The 18,549-nt window shown below is 36.3% G+C and overlaps 1 protein-coding gene across 2 annotated transcripts in view; it reads right to left on the bottom strand.

Moving 5' to 3' along the window:
• MCTS1 (malignant T-cell-amplified sequence 1 homolog) overlaps positions 1-18,549 on the bottom strand; it is a 126,903-nt gene that overhangs the window by 91,104 nt on the left and 17,250 nt on the right. Inside the window, exon 1 of one of the 2 annotated variants that reach the window (XM_089088919.1) lies at positions 13,511-13,534. The exons of the other annotated variant lie outside the window; for it this stretch is intronic. Within the exon in view, the coding sequence (XP_088945045.1) occupies positions 13,511-13,521 (11 nt within the window). The 5' untranslated portion in view covers positions 13,522-13,534. Of the gene's footprint in view, positions 1-13,510; positions 13,535-18,549 lie in introns of those variants that run through there. 2 annotated transcript variants of the gene reach the window in all.

The following is an 18,549-nucleotide window of genomic DNA, read 5'->3' as shown; positions in this document are numbered from 1 at the left end:
AATACCTACATTTACAAATTCAGACTGCTCTTGTGTGCCTGAAGCCCCTGGCAAAGCATGAAGGGGGGTCCCCTTCCGATCTTGAGTAGACAAGACCGATGCATTGTAAGAAAGCATCCATTCCCTCTTGAATTTTCTGCCAGGTTGCATAGTTGTATTTGCAGAGCTGATACTGGCATGAGAGGATCCCGGTTGGTCCAAAGAACTTGTATTGGATGGCCGTGCAGTTTGCATCTATGTGGTACCATTCAATATTGGTCTCTTTTCTGGAAGGGAGTAATTGTAGGAACCCCCATCCTTAAAAAAAAGAAGAAAAATTTAGTATGGAAATAATAACCCCTCTTTTTACAGATAAATTGCCCTCTAAAGTTTATTCTGATGTTTGTAGTGCTATAACTATTAGCACTTTAGAAATATTAAAAAAAAGTTTTTAAAGTAAAATTTTGGAAAATTTTTAGTTTGGGGAGAAGGGGGGATTTCAAAAACACCTCCCCATAATATTATTTGCCCTATTAAGTCGATTCTGATATTTGTAGCACTCTATGTCTTAACGCCTCATAAATAAAGAACAAATCTTAGAATTCGGTAATTCGAAATTATGGTGCTATGACTGATTTGGAATTACAAGATCATTCCTCCATATTCTTATGTCACCTATAAATTTAAGTCGGTGCTTGTTATCCTGATATTTCTATGTGACACTGACAAAAAGAAAAAGGCATATAAGTCGGAGATTCGATATTAATCTGCGATTTCGGAAGGGGGGTTACAAAAACATTCCTCCATAATATTGATTCACCTAAAAATTCGATTCTGATAATTGTAGTATTCTATGTCTTATTGCTACAGAAAAAAAGAAAAGGTCTTAAAAAGCAAAAATTTGAAAATAAGCAGCTAGGAGGGAAGGGAGATTTCAAAAACATTCCCCCATAATATAATTTGCCCTATAAAGTCGATTCTGATATTTGTAACGCTATATCTATTAGCACTTTAGAAATATTTAAAAAAGGTTCTAAAGTAAAATTTTTGAAAATTTTGAGTTTGGGGGAAAGGGGGATTTCGAAAACATCCCCCCATAATATAAATTATTCCCTAAAGTCGATTCTGATATTTGTAGCACTCTGTCTTAGCGCTTTAGAAATAATTAAAAAAGGTTCTAAAGTAAAATTTTGGAAAATTTTGAGCTTGGGGGGACGGGGGATTTCAAAAACATCTCCCCAGAATATAATTTGTCCTATAAAGTCGATTCTGATATTTGTAACGCTATATCTATTAGCACTTTAGAAATATTTAAAAAAGGTTATAAAGTAAAATTTTGGAAAATTTTGAGCTTGGGGGGAAGGGGGATTTCAAAAACATCCCCCCATAATATAAATTATCCCCTAAAGTCGATTCTGATATTTGTAGCACTCTATGTCTTAGCGCTTTAGAAATAATTAAAAAGGCTTCTAATGCAGAATTTTGAAAAATTTGATCTAGGAGGGAAGGTAAGTTTCAAAAACATCTCCCCAGAATATAATTTGTCCTATAAAGTTGATTCTGATATTTGTAACGCAATATCTATTAGCACTTTTGAAATATTTAAAAAAGGTTCTAATGCAAAATTTTGGAAAATTTTGAGTTTGGAGGGAAGGGAGATTTCAAAAACATCCCCCCATAATATGATTTGCCCTATAAAGTTAATTCTGATATTTGTAGCACTCTATGTCTTAGCTCTTTAGAAATAATTAAAAAGGCTTCTAATGTAGAATTTTGGAAATTTTGAGTTTGGGTGTAGTTTGTTAAATGTGAGCTACAATCCAAATTAATACAGAATTTAAAATTTTTCCCCAAGAAAATATTTGAATACGATTTGGTTTTAAATTTCTACGTTTCTGGCTAGAATTACACTAACCCTGTCTTAATCATCAACCTTTTGTTTTCATAACTCAGATAAGACACGTTTGAACTCTGGCTTCAAAAGGGATTCTCTGTAATTACAAAGACATGTGGTTTTAGACCGGAAAAAAGATTTTTTTGATAATAGGGAAAAGGGACATTTTTGAACGAAATAACTAAAACTAAGGAATTATGCTCGTTAACAGAGCAGTGGAGGAGGTTTTTTTTATTTACATAATAGAAAAAAGAGCTTACTTTGTGTTTTCTAACGAGTATACTCATCATATTTTTGGGTTTGTATTGTTGGAGGGGAGGGGGGCCTATGCCCCTGAAATTTGAATTTACTGGTAAAATGCTTTTTATTTGGAAATAAATTAAGAAATTCAGTAAACTATACTCACGTTGACAATTGAACTATCCATTGTTTCAAAGTTAATAAAATTCAGTGTACTATGTATGATATGTTAAATCATAATGAAAATTAAATTGTAATGCATGAACATTTTATACAGAATTTCAAGGACGAATAAAAAACGGATGTTGACTCGAAAAACACTCTGGCTGAGTTACAAAATTTCGTGCATACTCCCAAAACATGTTGGACTACTTTATACCATACCAGCTTAAAAAAAAAAAATTGTGCAATAAAACCTTGACTTTAGTTTCATAACATGCTTGACCACTTTGTAACGAGCCAACTTTCATAACGTGTTTAATCACTTTATAGGTTTTTGCATGCTTTTTTGCAATGTGCATGTGTAAGTGTAATGACACTTGCGTGGGTTTTCCTTGCGCAATTCATGTGTAATTGTAAGTGTAATTGAAACCTTTAACACTATTACTACTCCCGTAAGCTTTTAAGAAGCACCATGAATATTTTTAAAGGGTGGAATTCACTCAGGACATATTATTACCACCCACAGTACGTAAAAATAGGATTGTTACTTCTGTCCCATTCAGAATGATTAGGCTCTATTCTATTTCAGTTTTTTTTTCTTTCTTAAATCTTACAAGTTGTTTTTGGGATTACAAAATTTTTTTGTAAATAAAGTGTATATATATATATATATATATATATATATATATATATATATGTATATATGATATATATATATATATATATATATATATATATATATATATATATATATATATATATATATATATATATATATATATATATATATATATATATATATATATATATATATATATAATCAAATTTATTTTCAGAAAGTACACACTTTACTCTATTTTTCGGCATAATTGCCAAATTTTTTCAGACACTTATACCTCTCAACTAATTTTAAAGTAACCTCTTCATAAAAACTTGCCGCCTGCTCTGATAACCAAGAGTTCACTGCCATTTTTACATCGTCAGCATCATTGTAACGGTTGCCACTGAGGGGGCAACCGCTTGAACTGGAGACGAAACATAGGTTTCGCATATCATGCCCAAGTCAAGGCAACAGAACATGGAATGGAAACACAAACACTCCACTGTAAAGTTGAAGACCAAAGACTGCCCCATCGCAAAATCATGGCGTCGGTGTTCTGGAATAGGCATGGTGCTTTCTTGGTCGACTTCATAGAGCGATTGAAAAAAAAAAAAAAAACTTGGCATGCTGACAAAGGGAATTGTCCTTCTTCATGACAATGCATTACCTCACACTGCAGGTCAGACCCGCAATTTGTTAGAATTTTTGGCTGGGAAGTTTTAGACCATCCACCCAACAGTCCTGGTCTTGCGCTGATCAATTACCATCCATTTGTCCACCTCAAGCAACACCTCAGTGGCAACCGTTACGCAAAAACGACAGTGAATTCTTGATTATTGGAAAAGGCGGTAAGTTTTATGAAGAGGTTACTGTACGTTAAAATTAGTTGAGAGACATGAAAAGCGTTTGAACAAACTTGGCAACTATGCCGTTAAATAGTGTAAAGTATGTACTTTCTGAAAATAAATTTACTTTTTTGAAATAATCTTTCGTTGTGTACTTATCTTCAAACGGACCTTACCTAAAAAACACCCCTCGGATGACATATAATATGAAAATCCTCTTTAAGAAAAAGTACCCCGTTTCCAGCCCATTATTAAGATAAAATATATCAAAGTCCAATATGAAGTCCTACCTTTTATATAAGGGGTTTCAACTGGAGGGGGGGGGGCTTGTATATCTATTTTTGGTATGTTCATAACATGCACTCTATATAATGGTGACTCAAAATGTATTACTTATCATCACATATTTATAGTAGGCTACAAACAAAATTACCTTGAAACCTTTTAATTCTACCCAGACAAAGCAATCTGTCTGAATACAATACTGAAAATAAGAACTTGCCTTAAGGTTAGAAATCATGAGAATGAACAGTCATATAAGTAACAAGCGACTTGGTAATAGATCCTTAGTTCAAAAGAACTCCAAAAGCAAGCAACCTCAAAGAACCTATTAAAGTCAATTAATAACTTTGCAAAATCAAACTTTCTTCAAAACAAATTTTAAAGTTCTTAGTATGAAGTAAACAAGTACTGAGACCTTCAAAGAAGCTTTTGAATTTTAAGAGATAAAATGATGAGATGTGTTTGTCCAAAATATTGAACTGGGTTTTTATAGAATACAAATATTTTGAAATTGGAATAAATTGAATTAAATTGGAATAGATTTAAGAAATAAACTGGGAGAGGTTGTTAGTAGGCAGTTGAGGAGCTATGTAGGCTATAAGATACAAAAATCAGATTGAAATTTGATACACCTAAGCATGACCTCTTGTACCAGTGCTTGGTTTTTTAATCTACAGTATTTTGGGGGGTTCTAGGCGTTTACCCCCCCCCCCCCTCGGAAAATACCCTCCCCCTCGAATATAGCTCCCGTAATATAACCCCCCCCCCGTCGAAAATAAGGCTTTCCAAATTTGAGAATTTTATTTGAGTTTATTTTTTTAATTTCCGTAGGGGGAAGGAATTTCAGTACTTGTGTATTATGCGCCACTCACTCAAGTTTACGCTGTGTGAAATTCGAGAACACACTTTTTTTTGTTAATTTCTTTGTTACATTAAAAATAAATTTGGGCTATAGGTTTGTACATTTGGGAGGGGGGGGGGGGGTTAAAGCATAGTCGGTCTGCATGCAAAATGTCTTTGGTACATTTATTCTGCATTTAAGATAGAAGGATAGAGTTGTGTATTTTAAAGCCAAATATACGGCCATGAACACAGTAAAATAACTAATGAAAGGCACAAATAACATAAACTTTGATCAGCGATCATTATTAAAAAGTTAAATGAAACACTACATTAACCTAGTAATAGTACTTAATACTTGGAAAAACGGTCATTGAAAAAAAGAACTCTGAACACTTGGACAAAACACTTAAATGAAATTTTACATTTACTTTATACTGGGATTTTTTTTTTTTTTTTTTTTTTTTTTTTTTTTTTTTTTTTTTTTAGTCAAAAAAATTTCCAGGTATACCTCGCTATTTTTCCGTAATATTTTAGTGGCTATATACCTAGAAAGAATTATTTTCTGACTTCAAACTGTCTAAATACTTTACCCCGGTAAATAGCCCCCCCCCCCCATGGAAAAGAAGGTTTTCCCAATTTGACAATTTTATTTGAGTTTCATTATTTTAATTTCCGGAGGGGGAAGGAGTTTTGGTACTTTTGTATTATGGGCAACTCACTCAAGTTTACGCTGTGTAAAACTCGAGAACAAACCGGTTTCTTTGTTAGTTTTTTCAGCTTAGCGTGAGACAAGACAAAGACAAGTGACATAATATATGGGAAATATATAATTTTAACAAAATTTCCATATACCTCGCTATTCTTCTGTAATTTGTTAGTGGCTATATACCAAGAAATAATTATTTTCTGACTTAAAACTGTCCAAACACTTTAATCCCCCGGTAAATCCCCCCCCCCCCCCGTGGAAAAGAAGGCTTTCCAAATTTGAGAATTTTATTTGAGTTTTATTTTTTCAATTTTCGTAGGGGAAATGAGTTTTGGTACTGGTGTATTATGGGCAACTCACTCAAGTTTACGCTGTGTAAAGCTCGAGAACAAACCGGTTTCTTCGTTAGAAGACAAAGACAAGTGACAGAATAGATGGAAAATATACAACTTGGGCTATATTTGCACAAAGGGGGGGGGGGTAAATATTTGGACAGTTTGAAGTAAAAAAAGAATTCTTTCTAGATATGGTCACTAAAAATTACAGAAGAACAGCGAGGTATTTGGAAATTTTGTTAACTAAAAAAAAATCCCAGTACAAAGTAAATGTAATGTATCATTTAAGTGTTTTTTCCAAGTGTTCTGTGTGTGTTTTTTTAAACCGTTTTTCCAAGTATCAAGTACTATTATTAGGTTAATGTAGTGTTTCATTTAAGTTTTTTATGATTTATGATGATCGCTAAATCAAAATTTATGTCATTTGTACCTTTCATTTATGTTACTTTACTATGTTCATGGCCGTATATTTGGCTTTAAAACACACCTCTCTATCTATCTATCTAATATGCAGAATAATTGTACCAAACTCATTTTGCGTGCAGCCCCCTTATACTTTATCCCCCCCCCCCTAATATGCAAATCTACAGCCCAAATTTATTTCTAAAGTAACGAAGAAACTAACGAAAAAACTGGCGTGTTCTTGAATTTTACACAGCGTAAACTTGAGTGAGTGGCGCATAATACACAAGAACCAAAATTCCTTCCCCCTCATGAAATAAAAAATAAAACTTTGGAAAGCCTTATTTTCCACCGGGGATATTTTCCGGGGGGAGGGGGTATTTACCGGGGGGAGTATTTTCCGCGGGGGGTATTTTCCAGGCGGGTATTTTATGCGGAGGGGAGGGGTATATTCCAGGGTGTATTTTTCGGGGGGGGGGGGCCCCGGCCACCATTTTGAGGACTATACTATGCAAACACCTTGCTGTAAAATAATTAGAGATTGGACAATTATGGGGGAATGTCCTCCTCAAAAACACATTTTCTATCTGGAAACCAACTACGCTGAACAAAATGGCTATCTCACAATTTTGATTGGATGTGTTTGGGGGAATAATGATGGGTTAATGATGGGGTTAATGTTGGGGGGTTAATGATGGGCGTGTGGGGGGGGGGTCTAGTTGCCCTCCAATCACTTTCGACTATTAAAAAGGGCACTAGCCCTTTGAATTTTTAATCCAGTGAGCCTGTTTTGAAGTTTCTACGACAACGCCTTCTATTAAAAACCTTATATGGCCCCAGGGCATAGCTTAAAAGCCTTGCCCCGAGGGTTGTGCGGGAGTTCCCTCCTCAAAAAGATATTTTTTATCTGGAAATCAGCTACGCTGACAAAATGCCTATCTCAAAATTTTGATTGGATGTGTTTGGGGGAATAATGGGTGGGGGGGGGGCTAGTTGACCTCCAATCACTTTCGACTATGAAAAAGGGCACTAGCCCTTTGAATTTCCAATCGAATGAGCCTGTTTTGAAGCTTCTACGACAACGCCTTCTATAAAAAACCTTATATGCCCCCAGGGCATTACTTAAAACCCTTGCCCCGAGGGATGTGGGGGAGTGTCCTCCTCAAAAAGATATTTTCTATCTGGAAATCAGCTACGCTGACAAAATGCCTGTCTCAAAATTTTGATTGGATTTGTTTGGGGGAAAGTTGGGCGTGGGGAGGGGCCTAGTTGCCCTCCACTCACTTTCAACTATTAAAAAGGGCACTAGCCCATTGAATTTCCAATCGAATGAGACTTTTTAGAAGTTTCTACGACAACGCCTTCTATATAGGCCTTATATGCCCCCAGGGCATAACTTACAACCCTTGCCCTGAGGGTTGTGGGGGAGTGTTCTCCTCAAAAACCTATTTCTATCTGGAAATAAAATACGTTGAACAAAATGGCTATCTCACAATTTTGATTGGATGTGTTTTGGGGAAAGATGGGTGTGGGGGGGCTAGTTGCCCTCCAAACACTTCCAACTATCAAAAAGGTCTCTAGCTCTTTAATTTCCCAATCGAATGAGCCGTTTTTAAAGTCTCTATGACAACACCTTCTTGGAAAGCCTTATGTGCCCCCAGGGCATAATTTAAAACTCTTGCCCTGAAAGCTGTAGGGGAGTCTCCTCCTCAAAAACACATTTTCTATCTTGAAATCAACTACGCTGAGCAAGATGGCTATCTCAAAATTTTGATTGGATGTGTTTGGGGGAATGATGGGCGGAGGGAGGCTAGTTGTCCTCCAATCACTTTCGACTATTAAGAAGGGCACTAGCCCTTTGAATTTCCAATTCTACGACAACGCCTTCTATAAAAACCTTATATGCCCCCAGGGCATAACTTAAAACCCTTGCCCTGAGGGTTGTGGTGGAGTGTCCTCCTCAAAAACACATTTTTATCTGGAAATCAACTACGCTGAACAAAGGGCTAGTTGCCCTCCAATCACTTTTGACTATTAAAAAGGACACTAGAACTCTCGATTTCCAATCGTATGAACCCCTTTTGAAGTCTCTACGACGACCCCTCCTATATGAAGTGCCCTGCTTAAAAAAAAAAAAAAACTGTACATTGTGTTAACATTGATCTTATATGCCCTCAGGGCAAACTTAAAACCCTTGCCACGAGGGTTGTGGGGGAGCGTCCTCCTCAAAAAGAAGTTTTCTATCTGGAAATCAATTACGCTGAACAAAATGGCTATCTAAAAATTTTGATTGTATGTGTTCCGGGGAATGATGTGCGTGGGGGGGAGGCTAGTTGCCCTCCAATCACTTTCGACTATTATAAAGGGCACTAGCCACTCCAATTTCCAATCGAATGAGCCCTTTTTGAAGTTTCTACAATAACTCCTTCGATACGAAGTGCCTTGGTATGGAGAAAAAAAACACATTGTGCCCACATCGTTCTTTACTTAGGCAGCGCTAGCGCGCTGCCTATGACGTAGACTTTTTCTGGGAGAAAGACAAAGCCTCTTATAAACTTAAACAACTATCCCTTCCATAAAAACCTTAAATACCCCCTGCGCATAACTTACAATCCTTGCCCCTTATCTGTGGGGTTTGTCTCAACCCCACAAGCCAGGTTATATGATATTTAGACTATTTTGTATAGAATGGCTGTTTCAAAATTTCTATTAGGTGCATTTTCTATAGATATAACAATATTTATTGTTTAAAATCTTAACTAATTTTCGATTGCTTAAAGTTGTAAAGGTGAAAACATTTAAAAGATTTTTCATCAATAAAGTTTTGATTATATTCTGGTTTTTTGAAAGCATATGATTTAGCATTATCCCCTCTTTGTATTCTGTTTTGTATTAACTCTCTGTCTGAGACTCGAAAGCCACTCTAATCTTTTCATCCTAGGACATGGTTATATTTGCTATATGGTATCAGCTGATGTTTAAATAAGCAATGCATGTTTCATTCTTAAAACGAAAGTAAGTTTAGAAATCATAATTAACATAATTATTTCTGAATTTTTCTAGTACGGCCATATCTAATATCATGTTTATCTAATTTATGTTCATTTTTTATACGAACATAATTAGAAAAACATGGGCGTGGGGGGGGGGGGAGGCTAGTTGCCCTCCAATCACTTTCAACTATCAAAAAGGGTACTAGTGCTTTGAATTTCCAATCGAATGATCCTGTTTTGAAGTTTCTACGACAACACCTTCTATAAAAACCTTATATGCCCCCAGAGCATAACTTGAAGCCCTTGCCCTGAGGGTTGTGAGGGAGTATCCTCCTCAAAAACATATTTTCTATATGGAAAACAACAACGCTGAACAAAATAGCTATCCCAAAATTTTTATTGGATGTGTTTAGGGGAATGATGGGCGTGGGGGGGGGGGGGGCTAGTTGCCCTCCAATCACTTTCGAATATTAAAAAGGGCACTAGCCCTTTAAATTTCCAATCGAATGAGCCTGTTTTGAAGTTTCTACGACAACGCCTTCTATAAAAACGTTACATGCCCCCAGGGCATAACTTAAAACCCTTGCCGTGAGGACCCTTGCACCTTTTCATAGGCAGCGCGCTAGCGCGCTGCCTATGAAAAGGTGGGCGTGAGAGGGGGTTTAGTTACCGTCCAATCAGTTTCAACTATTAAAAAGGGCACTAGCCCTTTGAATTTCCAATCAAATGAGCCTTTTTTGAAGTTTCTACGACAACGCCTTCTACAAAAACCTTATATGCCCCCAGGCCATAACTTAAAACCCTTGCCCTGAGGGTTGTGGGGGAATGTTCTCCTCAAAAACATATTTCTATCTGGAAAACAACTACGCTGAACAAAATGGCTATCTCAAAATTTTGATTGGATGTGTTTGGAGGAATGATGGGTGTTGGGTGGGGGGCTAGTTGCCCACCGATCACTTTAGACTATTTAAAAGGGCACTAGCCCTTAGAATTTCCAATCAAATGAGCCTTTCTTGAAGTTTCTACGGAAATGCCTTCTATAAAAACCTTATATGCCCCCAGGGCTTAACTTAAAACCCTTGCCCCGAGGGTTGTAGGGGAGTGTCCTCCTCAAAAACATATTATTTAGAAATCATCTATGCTGAACAAAATGGCTATCTCAAAATTTAGATTGGATGTGTCTGGGGGAATGATGGACGTGGGGGGGGGGGGGGCTAGTTGCCCTCCAATCACTGTAGACTATTAAAAAGGGCACAAGCCGTTTGAATTTCCATTCGAATGAGCCTGTTTTGAAGTTTCTACGACAACGCCTTCTATAAAAAACTTATATGCCCCCAGGGCATAATTTAAAACCCTTGCCCTGAGGGTTGTGGGGGAGTGTCCTCCTCAAAAAAACATTTCTATCTGGAAATAAACTATGCTGAACAAAATGGCTATCTCAAAATTTTGATTGGATGTGTTTGGGGAAATGATTGGCGTGAGGAGGGCTAGTTGCCCTCCAATCACTTTCAACTATTAAAAAGGGCACTAGAACTCTCAATTTCCAATCGAATGAACCCCTTTTGCAGTCTCTACGACGATCCCTCCTATATGAAGTGCCCTGCTTTAAAGAAAAAAATTAATAAACTGTACATTGTGTCAACATTGATCTCATATGCACGCAGGGCATAACTTAAAACCCTTGCCCCGAGGGTTGTGGGGGAGTGTCCTCCTCAAAAAGACATTTTCTATCTGGAAATCAACTATGCTGAACAAAATGGCTATCTCAAAATTTTGATTGGATGTGATTGGGGGAATGATGGGCGGGGGGGGGGGGCTAGGTGCCCCCCAATAACTTTTGACTATTAAAAAGGGCACTAGTCCATTGAATTTCCAATCGAATGAGCCTTTTCTACGACAACGCCTCCTATAAAAACCTTATATGCCCCTAGGGCATAACTTAAAACCCTTGTCCCGAGGGTTGTGGGGGAGTGTCCTCCTCAAAAATATATTTTCTATCTGGAAATCAACTATGCTGAAAAAAAGGGCTATCTCAAAATTTTGAACGGGTGTCTTTGGAGGAATGATGGGCAGGGGGGGGGCGTGGGGGCTCATTGCCCTCCAATCACTTTCAACTATTAAAAAGGGCAGTAGCCCTTTGAATTTCCAATCGAATGAGCCTTTTTTGAAGTTTCTACGACAACGCCATCTATAAAAACCTTATATGCCCCCAGGGCATAACTTAAAACCCTTGCCCTTAGGGTTGTGGGGGAGTGTTCTCCTCAAAAACATATTTTCTATATGGAAATCAACGACGCTGAACAAAATGGCTATCTCAAAATTTTGATTGGATTTGTTTGGGGATATGATGGGTGTGGGGGGGGGGCTAGTTGCCCCCCAATCACTATCGACTATTAAAAAGACCACTAGCCACTCCAATTTGCAATCAAATGAGCCCTTTTTGAAGTTTCTACGACGATTCCTTTGAAACGAAGTGCCGTGTATGGAAAAAAAACAACACATTGTGCCCACATTATTCTTTACTTAGGCAGCGCTAGCGCGCTGCCTATGATATGCTTTGATAAGATGACTATTTGGTTTGTGTATCTAGTAATAGCAAGCAGTAAGTCATCTCTACTAGGTGAACTGGGGCTGCAATAAACATATCCAAAAGTCACCTGTGATGCAGATTTTTAACTATACCTGTTCAACCTAAGGTTCAAAATTGCAAACCAGTTTAATTTGTTAGGCCACATTAGCCTAGGCCTCCCGCATGTGACTCTGCTTTCAATTCTGTGACAAGGTTTTTGTGACTGAGCCTTTTTTCCTTTGACATATATTTGAAAAAGTGAAGTCACTTTTTTTCAAATGACTGTTTAGCCTAAGTAGCTTGCACTTAGCAAGAAATGGGTTCAACTCTAAATAGCAGAGGCTGGTGAGCTGGATTAGTAGTGGGAGATATCACAAGAACTCATTTGACTTGTGATATTGTTATTGAGGGTACTTTGTATTCAGATCCATTGTGAGACCTAAAAAACACTGTATTATTATCACAATGGGATACTCCATGGATAATTTTATTATTTTTCCTCTTTTCTCTGTCTAATCCAATGTGCAAAGTATCCTAAACTTCTGTTCTAATGGCTTGTTTAACCTCATTCTGTACCTGATCTTTTCAAAATTCAGAAATAAGTTATTTAGTTTGGGGTACACTACATTTTGATTGGAGTTTAAATCAATGTTGGTGACTTGCTCCTTGGCATTATCCAGATTATTTCTCAAGTCCTGACACATCAAGCTCATGCTCTGGTAGAGGCTTGCTTAGAGTTTATTCATGGTATTTTCAACAATATAGATACATCTTCCACGGTGATTAATGGACTGCGTCTTTAATATATTCCCTAATTCAAATCCAAAAGCAAGAAATTGAATACTCAAAAACATAGAATTACAAAAGCCGACAAGTAATGCAGTGTAAGAAATATCCTTCTAATTTTAGAATTAATATCAACTTGCTATGGATTTGGTAGAATCCGGTTTAAGTCAATGTCATTTCAGAACTTTATTTAACCCGATGAATTTATTTTGTAACCCTTTCCCTTTTTAACACAGTGTTCTTATTTTGCAATACACACTCTTTCTTAGAAGGATTGATTTTAACTAAGTTTGTTTGACGAATAAAGGGGAACATATTTTGTATATGGCGCGATACTGACGATAGAGTCAGTTGGGGTTATAGCTTTTGCTCAAGCTTCTTGTATGCATGTAGAATGTAAGTCTAGTGTGTTCCTTGCTCTTTCTTAATTCTGTTATGTTAAAATCCTAGTAAATGGGTATATACCCCATTCCTTAATATTATTATTAGATTCTTCTAAGCAGGAAATATTAGCCTTAATATATTAGTTATAATGCTTGCTTTTCTTTAATAATAATGAAGTTCAATTCTAGCAATTATATGAACAAGAATTGATCTTTGATTGTGAATAATATTGTTGAATTCTGATTTATAATGAAATAACCATAACTATTAACTAAAAAGTTCTCTTCTTTAATAATAAAATCTTTCTTCGTGTTGTCTTGTATATTTTATTACGATGATTAGGATTTTGTCAAGATATCTCTCTCCCTTGGTTCATTTCTTCTATTCGAGGCTTAATTAGGGGAACTCGGGTCTCATGGCTGAGTTTCGACATGGTTTTATCACCATGAGAGAACCCCCCCCCCCTCTTACAGCAGCTATTTAACTTACTTTTTGAACATTTTTATTTATCTTCAATCTATTTCACGTTTACTTTTTTTCAAAACATCTGCCTCTATTATTTAATCGGATATAAAAAAAATTCCTCCGAACGTTTACTCGAAGAAAAATACATTAGGTAAATCTAATAATTAAGTAAATATACAAATTAAAAAATTAAATACAAATTCTAGCTTCTAACCTTCTAATTACAATTTTGTTTTGTTAGACCAAAAACGCCATAACTCATTTTTTTAAGTATTATACTTTTACTTCAAATAGCAGAACTTTTGACCTCCTTATCCCTTCTTCTTCTTCTTCTATTTCACAGCAGGCGGGCTTTTCAGTAATAATATTTAGCCCTTTTCCTTTTGCTTCACTCTGTGGGCTACAGGGCTACTGGCTTGATTGCCTCTTATTTATTAGATATTTTCAAATATCTTTCAGTAGATCTTTCGACTCTAGGAGTTCAAATATAAGATGATAGATGTCGATTTCTATGCTCTGTGTGCAGGTATAGTTGGCAATGCTCTTGGATGATAGTGAGGTGTCTTGATGTTTGAAGCATTGTTAACATTTCACAAAACAAGGTATATTTTACAGACATCGGCATATTACATTCAAATAGGCAGTGGTCAATTATTGTAATATTCTTATTAAAATACCTGTAAAGAAGGGACGGGGAAACTTAACCACTTAAATCAGGAAACTGGTACGAGAATGCAAAAAATTTTATTCCATTTGTTCCAGAACGAATTCCATGATAAAATTTAGAAAAATACTTATTGGGAAAGGGGGAAAGGATAGGATTATTCTTATTAAATGTAATATCTGATAGTCTCCATCGGTAAATATCTCTAATGGGGATTGGTCTCCCACTTGGCTGGACAATATTTATAGCACTTTTTGCTATTTCATCAACCTGATGATTACCACTTATACCAGAGTGGCTAAGAATATACTGAAGAGAAGTTCTTATGCCACTTGAAGCAAGATTATCTATAATACTAAGACAATGATAAGTGTCAATGTGCAACTTATACTGAGGAGCTGAGGTCACCAACTCAAGGCTTGATAAAGATTCGGAATAAACTATAATATTTTTTGAATTAGGAATCAAAGGTTGGTTTTCCATAAGGTGTTCTAATGCCATGATTATGGCATTAAAACCTGCAGACATTATAGATACATTATTATAATCTCTTGCCCATTGCAATTTTCAGGTGAGGAAGGAAAGCACCACTTGCTACCTTCTCATTCATTTTTGACCCATCAACAAATATTTGGAAGTGGTTTTTATAAGTAATTGTATTAAGTTCAGCAAATTTTTTCTGGACAAAAGCAATGGGGGTTAAATCTTTATTCCACTTTGAGAAATCAGTATTTATTATGGGAATTGACCAATTCCACGGAGGGGATTGGGGGAAAGTAGGTGCAATAGACTTTGCCGGAACTTCTTCTGAATATTGGCATACTCATCTGCAATGCCTCTATACATGGCTGGATTTCTTAACCAATTATGTAGGGTGTGTGAGCTATTTGATTCAATTTTTGTAAGATGTTTTGTCAAGAGAAAGCTACCTCTCTCCCTCATTGCTGATAATCCACTCTCCATAAGCAGAAACTTGGTGCTTGTGGGTTTCCTAGGACCAAATATGAGACGTATTATATCATTTTGTATTGTTTAAATTTTTTGCATCTGGGTCTTTGCACATGCACCATAGATGATGAACCCATAGTCAATATGGGGTCTTATATGTGATTTATAAAACTAGAGTAAGGTTTTCTCCTTACATCCCCAGGGTGTGGAAAGAAGTCTTTTTAGTATATTTGTTTTTCTATAGCATTTTTTTATTGTGTTTGAAATGTGGAGGTGGAAATTCAGTTTTTGGTCAAGCATGAGACCTAGGTAATTAATATGATTACCTTCTGGAATAGTTGTTCCATTTAGAGTTAGTCTTGCATTAACATGATTTCTCGGTGAAATTGGATTATTTTTGACTTGGTATGTTGAGAGACATACCTTAATGCTGAGAGAATTTTTCAAATTGGAAAAGTGACTTTTGCAGCTTTGACTGTGATAGCTCAAAGGTGTTGCCAGATGACAATAGCACCAGATCGTCAGCATATTGTAGATTCGTGTGGAAAGGTTCATGTCCCAGAGATATAGGGCAAAGAGGAGGCAGCTGAGGACTGCTCCCTGAGGAAGGCCTTTGGTTATTGTCTTTTGGGGTGAAGAGGATGAACCTACACAAACACTGAAACTTTGCAATTCTATGAAAGATTTTATGAAAGATACTAGCTTGGGGGGTAGTCCAAAGTTTGCAAGTTTGTTTAAAAGGATTTGGTGGTTCACATTGTCATATGCCCCTTCAAAATCTAGAAAAGCTGCAACTAGGACATTATTTTTTTAGAATGATTCATTTATTGCATTTTTTAACAATATGAAAGCATCTGTTGAGGAATGGTGTTTCCTTAATCCAGTTTGAGTGTGAGGGATCATATTATTTTTTTTCAACAAACCAGAGGAGTCGGTAATATATCATTTTGTTCCCCATCACAGGAGTAATCATTATGGGCCTATAAGACTCAGGGTTATTTTTGGGTTTATTTTTCTTTAGGATTGGTAGGAGGGACGAACATTTCCATATATTGGGGAACATAGAAGATGCCCAAGCATGATTATAACAGTTTAGAAGTTCCTGTTTGTATGAAGGGTTGACATTCTTTATCAATGTAGGGTGTACATTGTCATAGCTGCCGCTAGTCTTGGTCTTAATATGATGTATTGCATTATTCATTTCCTGGATTGAAAATGGGCTGGTTATATACTCGGATCCTGGGCGTGGTTGGTAACTTGGGTTCATAGGGATTGGGGATATTTTGCTGCAATTATTTGATGTTAGCTTATTAACAAAAAGAGTGGCAAATAGCTTAGCTTTTTCATTATCATTGTCATAATGGGTATTATTATAAGCTCATACAGGAGTGGGTTCTCCATTTATTTTGGCACTCATTTGTCCACCATGCTTTGGGAATGTGTTTAGGAAGGGTTTTCTTGGGTGTTGTCCTGGGGATAGCATGATTAGCTATATTTATTAGTAAAGATACCTAAACTTCAGCATGTGTGTCAACTGTTGTGTTTGAAATGAATTAATGATGGGTGAAACTTGTAACTCCATCATTTAGCTTATTTTGGAACATAGGCCAATCTGCTTTAGTATTGACATATCTGGAGGTATGTAATAGGGTTTCAGCAGGTTCATTTAGGGACAAACTATAGCAAAGTGGTCAGTACATAGACTATCAATTTTATTTATATAAATTTTATTCAAAATATTTAATGACACAATTTGCAGGTCAATTGTAGAGAAGCTGCCATATTTGGGGTTGAAATATGTATTCAGGTTTGGAGGGGTAGCAACAGCTAATTCAATATTATTTGAAGTCATATGCTCAATGAACTTACCAGCTTTATTTGTTGGTTTATTCTCCCACAAAAGGCTGTGGGCAATAAAGTCTCCACAAATAATTATGTTTTTTAACATATTAGAATTATTTATATAGCTGAAGAAATCCATGGCATCTGTAGTTTGGCCATTAGGGTTATAAAAGCTTATTATGTAAGTTTTTGTATTATTCAGCCAAACACTAATACCAATTGCATCAACATCATTTACAAAATCTGGAAAGTTGATGCCACAAAAATTTATATTATTTTTAACTATTAAAGCTACTCCACCTCCTTTTCTCTCTGATGATCTATCCTTTCTCCAGATAGTATATCCCAGAGACTTAATTTTTTGATTTTGGGTTAAATGAGTTTCCTGGAGGCAAGCAATATTGATGGAATTATTATTCATAAAAAATATTAGTTCATTTAGCTTATTTTTTGTGAGTGATCTTATGTTCCACTGGAGTATTGATATGTGTTGTGTTGTTGATTTATTTTTCATATGACTGTGTATCAATGTTCAGATTTGTTAAAAGTAAAGCAAGATTTTTTTTTGCTTGAATGAGCATATCATCAGGGATGTAGATTTTTGTCAATTCTTCAATGATTTTTGTTTTCTGTAGTTGATGTATATTCATGGCCTCAACTGCATTACAGTTTAGAATGAATAAGCATATATTTGGGGATTGCATGTTTAGTTGTGCATCCTGTTTGTCAGTTAAGAGATTAATTCCTGATAGTGTTTCTGGTTTGTTTCTTCTTGGGAGGGGGGACCAGGCTGACCTCATCTCACTGGACAAGGAGGCTTGTTGACTTGGTGATTCTTTCTGATAGGGATGTGAGCTAGGGGGCATAGAGGATGGTGTTTTATAAGGGGTACTTGATGCATTGGGGGTGTTTGACTTGGGGGTTTTGGTTGGTTTCATTATGGGCTTTATTTGGTATTGTTGGGCAGCATTTGCTTCCATTGCTGCAAAGGGGTGTGGGATGGCCTTCTCTGTTGCTATTTGGAGCGTTAGTGCTCTTTTCTTATATGCAGGGCATAGTGATTTATTGGTAGATTCATGTGGGCCTTTGCAATTGATACATGTAGGCTGAGTGTTGTTGTAAGTTGTCAACTCTTTAGGATAGAATGCTTCACAATTGCTACACGCTCGAAGAATTTTATTGCATTTGTTTGTTTTGTGTCCCAGTTTGAGACACTTCCGACACTGAATAGGCTTTGGTTTGTATTCCCTGTGCGGTTTCATTTGCCCAAATAGGGATAACTTTTCTGGGATATTAATTTTTTTCCTTCGGTGTAAATGAGAAGAATCTACTTGTTTTTAGGCCATTAGAGCTAGGTTTACCAAGTCGGGTAACATCTTCAACAGGGATTGTGTTTCCAGCCCTATCTGAGAGCTCTTCTTTTAACCCCTGAATGGGCATTTCTGGGAGAACATCATAAACTACTATTTTTGTTGGGGATTGTCTTGGGTTCCATTTAGATGCATTAATTGGGATATTCAGAAGGGACTTTAGATCAATTATTGTGTCTTCTGATTTCTAATCTTGGACAGCTATTAGCAGAGATCCATCACGGTGAATATTAAGAGAG

The sequence above is a fragment of the Artemia sp. Qi Xiang Cuo genome, chromosome 5 (assembly GCF_049724085.1).
Source record: "Artemia sp. Qi Xiang Cuo chromosome 5, ASM4972408v1, whole genome shotgun sequence".
Taxonomy (NCBI): domain Eukaryota; kingdom Metazoa; phylum Arthropoda; class Branchiopoda; order Anostraca; family Artemiidae; genus Artemia; species Artemia sp. Qi Xiang Cuo.
The sequence above is the reverse complement of the archived record's forward strand: the minus strand, read 5'-3'. Positions and strand labels throughout refer to the sequence as shown.